The 5040-nt window shown below is 39.6% G+C and overlaps 1 protein-coding gene across 1 annotated transcript in view; it reads left to right on the forward strand.

Moving 5' to 3' along the window:
• Nucleotides 1-5040, forward strand: part of TBK1 (TANK-binding kinase 1) — a 92626-nt gene that overhangs the window by 48082 nt on the left and 39504 nt on the right. The window contains exon 5 of the mRNA XM_006859518.1: nucleotides 3625-3785. Within this exon, the coding sequence (XP_006859580.1) occupies nucleotides 3625-3785 (161 nt within the window). The remainder of the gene's footprint in view (nucleotides 1-3624; nucleotides 3786-5040) is intronic.

Here is a 5040-nt window from a genome sequence, read left to right on the forward strand (position 1 = left end):
TATTTGATTGACAGCTTTGCTGGGTAGAGGATTCTTGGGTGGCAGTGTTTTTCTTTCAAGGTTTTATAAATCTCTTCCTATTGCCTTCTTGCCTGCATGGTTCCTGTTGAGAAATCTGAGCTTAATCTGATTTGCTTGCATTTGTATGTTATATTTCTCTTTTCCCTAGTTGCTTTCAAGATCCGGTCCTTATCTTTGATTTTGGAGAGCTTGATTATTATATGTCTTGGTGATTGTCTTTTAGGGTCTATCCTTCCTGGGGTTCTTTGAGCTTCTTGAATACTTATCTTTTCACTTTTCAGGATGCTAGGAAAATTTTCTTCCAGAAGTTCTTCAACTATCTCTTCTGTGGACTCATGTGATTGTTCCTGTTCTGGATGCCAATAATTCTTATATTATTCCCCTTCATATTATCCAGTATGAATCATAGGCCTTCTTCAGATTTTTTATCCTTTTTTGTGTTTGTTCTTCTATCTTAGTAGTGTTGAGAGATTCATCTAGCTTACTAGTTCTGGCTTCTATCTCTTCAGTTCTGCTCCTTTGCCCTTTCAGTGTATTGTCTGTTTCTGATATTCTAATATTGATCATTTGGACCTCTTTCTGTAGGTTTTGAATTATTTCCAATGCTGTATCTATCTTATTTGATTGTTCCTGTAGCGCTTTTCTGACTTCTTCCTTATTTTTTTCAACTCCATCATATAGTATTTTGATACATTTTATAATCATTTCTCTGAATTGCTTCTCAGGCATTTCTAAGGCCTGCCTGTCTTCCAGTATGGAGTGTAGGTCTACTTCCAGCTCATTTGCCTCAGTCACTTTATCTCGTTTCTGGACATGTGCAGATATCGTCATCTGTTTCTGGTTTTTGGACATATTCAGGGGTTATCTGTGGCCTTAATACTTAGATGGGTGTGTATGTTAGTATTTTTTATGCTTTCTGATTGCCTCCAGGTAGATATGATCAGGAAATGGGCTTCCCTTTTTGTTCTTCTTCTTGAGAAATTTCAAATTGCCACTGTTGGTCATTTTGACATAATTTAGGATTTAATTTTCAGCTTATTTCCTTTTTTGTCTGCTTGTCCTGCTCTACAATCCCCGTTCAGGCCTTTTATCTAGTTGGAAACAGTTCAGGGCTGGCTGTGGCCATTTGGTTTTAATTGGAAACTGTCTCTTTTAAATTTCGAGGAGATCTGTGCGCATGCGTAGTAGAACCCTCCGAGGGTGGGGCTGGGGTGCCCACTAGCTCAGGCACCCCTATAGTCACCAGAATGGAGGTGCGCAGACAGCAAGGGACCAATGAACACCTACCAAAAGAGAAGAATATTCACACTTACACTTTTATCTCTGTGGTTCTGCCAGGCGTCTGTGGCCTCTCCGATCCTTCCCTGCTTGGTCTTATCCAAGATGGCAGCTCCTAGAGCAGCTGAGCATCCCGGAGTAGAAAGCAATGGATTTCTTGCTTCTACCAAAACTCCCCCAGCTGTAAGCCTTCACCTTCCAACCTTCTAAATACTCCTTTATATGTGGTTCAGAGTTCTGGGACCATCCCCTGAGCCTGCGTGGTCGGGTATTCTGTGTTGTTGCTGATGGAGTTCTTTACTGCACTTCCACCCGATCCGCCATCTTGTTTGTTCTAGCAAGATAAAGTTTTTAACAGATATTTTGAGAGGTTTTCTATGGTAGAAAGCAGAGAGTTGAGAGATAGCTGAAGAATATTGTGGGAACTGTGGAGAATGAGTATTGTGCTTATGAGGAACCTGTAAGGAGCTCTGGTAGCATAGTGGTTACGAATCAGGATGCGAACCACAAGGTCAGCAGTTCAAATCTACCAGCTGTTCTGTTGGAGAAAGATGAGGCTTTCTGCTTCCGTAAAGATTTACAGCTTCGGAAACCCTATACAGGGGGTCACTATGAGTTGGAACCAACCTCACGGCACATGACAACAGCAACAACATGAGGAACCTATACATAGACCAAAAGGCAGTCAGTCATTCAACCAGAACAAGGTGACACTTAGTGATTTAAATTCAGGAAAGATGTTTGCCAAATATTGTTTCCCCATACTTATTCGTTCTGTATGTTGAGCACATAATCCAAGAAGCTGGATTATATGAAGAAGAACGTGGCAGCAGGATTTGAGGAAAATTCATTAACAACCTGCAATATGCAGATGATACAACTTTGCTTGCTGAAAGTGAAGAGGACTTAAAAGTTCTCTACTGATGAAGATCAAAGAGTATACAGTTTTCAGTTTGGGATGCATTTCAGTGTAAAGAAAAGAAAATTAAAATCCTCACAACTGGATTAGTAAATAACATTATGAAAAATGGTGAGCAGATTGAAGTTGTCAAAGACTTCACTTTACTTGGATCTACCATTAGCACTCATGGAAGCTGCAGTTCTGAAATCAAGTTGATGTTTAGCATTAGGAGAAAAATATATCAGTTTGAAGACTAAAGTGTGCCTTATCCAAGCCATGCTATTTTGTATAGCTTCATATGCATATGAAAGTTGTACAGTGAGTAAGGAAGACCATAGAAGAATTGGTGCTTTTAGATTCTAGTGCTGGAGAAGAATATTAAAGGTACCATGGACTGCAAGAATAATAAACAAATCTGTGTTGGAAGAAGTACAACCAGAATGTTCTTTAGAAGTCAAGATGGCCAGATTTTGTCTCTCATATTTTGGACATATTATCAGGAGGGACCAGTCCTTGGAGCAGGACATTATGGTTGCTAAAGTGGAAGAACAGAGAAAAAGGGATACCCTCCCCCCAACAAGATGGATTGGCACAGTGGCAGCAACAATACTCGACTGAAGTATAGCAGCAATTGTGAGGATGGCACAGGACCAGGTGACATTTCATTTTGTTGTACATAGGGTCACTGTGAATTGAAACTGACTCACTTGCACCTAGTATTAACACACCATGCTTATGAGCTGATAGGAATGACCAAATAGAATCAGTAAATTTAATGTATAAAATAAAAAGAGTATGGAAGATGTCATAAACATGCAAATGAAACAAGGTGTATGATTTGTTGAATGTAAAGCTGATGATCTTGTCTGTAAACCTAATTCAATCACAATAAAAATTTAATAAAATAAAAAGAGTAACATTGTTGTTAAATGCCATTGAGTCAATTCTGACTTACAACCACCCTGTATAGGGTTTTCAAGTAGTGGGTAGTGGGTTTGAACCACCAACCTTGTGGCTAGAAGTCCATTGTTTACCCTACAGCACCACACCAGGAGTAAGTAGTATGAAGTTATTCCGGGATTTGGTGAGAATGCACTCCTATGATGGACTCTGTCACGCACATGATTGGTTCGATTCTGTTGTAACTAGAAAGTAGCCTGGAGTATGAATCAGATGCAAGTAGGTTGGTATTATGTAATGGGCATAAATGAGAGTTGATCTCTGATTGCTTCCATTTCCTGGTATGAAATAAGGTCAAAATTAAGTGCTAAAGGAGGTAATGGTAGAGGTTTAAGGAGACTGGGAAAGTGAATTTATTAGGAAAACATGATAAAATTTATATGCATTATTGAGTACTCATTGTGTAATGTATTACAAGAGATCAGAACTTAATCGCTTAAAAGACCTTTTCTTTTCGTTTTTAGCATCCTGACATGTATGAAAGAGCAGTGTTAAGGAAAGATCACCAGAAGAAATATGGAGCAACAGTAGATCTTTGGAGCATCGGGGTAACATTTTACCATGCAGCTACTGGATCCCTGCCATTTAGACCATTTGAAGGGCCTCGTAGGAATAAAGAAGTGATGTAAGTTGTTTCTCCATTTAAAATCAGGACTAATTTATAAAAATAGTCCTGGTTGTGCTGTCCGATAAGCACTAGACTGCATTTCAACCCATCAGCTGCTCCAGGAGAGGAAAATGAGACTTTCTGCTGCTCCTGTAAAGATTTACGGCCTTGGAAACTATATACAGGGTTGCTATGAATCATAATTGACTTGAAACATTTTATAAGCATTTTTCTGAATTCCTTCTCAGGCATTTCCAAGGCCTGCCCTCCGTCCATAATGTAGTCCAGGTCTACCTCTAGGTCATTTGTCTCAGAAATTTTATCTTGTTTTTTTGGCATGTGCTGATATGGTCATCTGCTTTTGCTTCTTCAATATGTTTAGTGTTTATCTGTAGCCTTAATACTTAATTGAGTATGTGTTTCTGGTATTTTTTATGCTTTCTGTGATTGCCTCCAAGTGGATGTGATCAGGATGTGGCCTTACCTTTTCACTCTTCTTATTGCTTAACGCAGAGTAACTTTCACAGGTGTTGTCTGCCTTCCTGATGTATGCCACTTGGTAATGGGTCTTGCCTGGATTTTGGTGTTTTATAGAGTGTGATTGTAGCTTGACTCTATAGCAGCAGTTGCTGTCTCTTCTTGGGTAATATAGGGAGAGAAAGAGTCCGTTGATGGGGGATCATAAAACAGCAACAACAAGAAAACAACAACAACAAAACTACACTGGATACTGTAGTCTATAATCGCAGAGAAGGGAGAAGAGGGAGAGAAGGAAAAAAAAAAAAAAACTAGCCTAATATGAGTATGACTTTAATGTCCTCTTTCAGCTTCTTGACTTCAAGGCCGTCTGATGGATTTCAAGATGCCACTCACTGTTGGTTGTTATACTGTATCTCAGGATTTAATTTAATTTTCAACCTGTTTTGTTTTTAAACTCTCTTTCTCTTTCCACATCCCTTGTTCTGGACTTTTCCCTATTAAAATAATAAAAAAAAGTTCAGGGCCAGCTCTTGGGCTGAGAGTATCTGTGTGCATGCATGGCAGAAGAGCCCACCAGTGGTGGGGCCTGGGGGGGCGGGTGTCAGCTTTCTCAGGCACCCACTCTAGTCACCAGAATGGAGGTGCACAAACAGTGGGAGGCCAATGAACAATACCAAAAAAAAAAAAAAAAAATCTGAACAAAAAACCCCCAAAACCAAACAAATAATATTGTCACCTTTGTTCCAAGATCCTTACGGGCGTTATCCGTGGTGTGTGTACTCCCCTGCTTGGT

The sequence above is a fragment of the Chrysochloris asiatica genome, unplaced genomic scaffold (genome assembly GCF_000296735.1).
Source record: "Chrysochloris asiatica unplaced genomic scaffold, ChrAsi1.0 scaffold00033, whole genome shotgun sequence".
Taxonomy (NCBI): Eukaryota; Metazoa; Chordata; class Mammalia; order Afrosoricida; family Chrysochloridae; genus Chrysochloris; species Chrysochloris asiatica.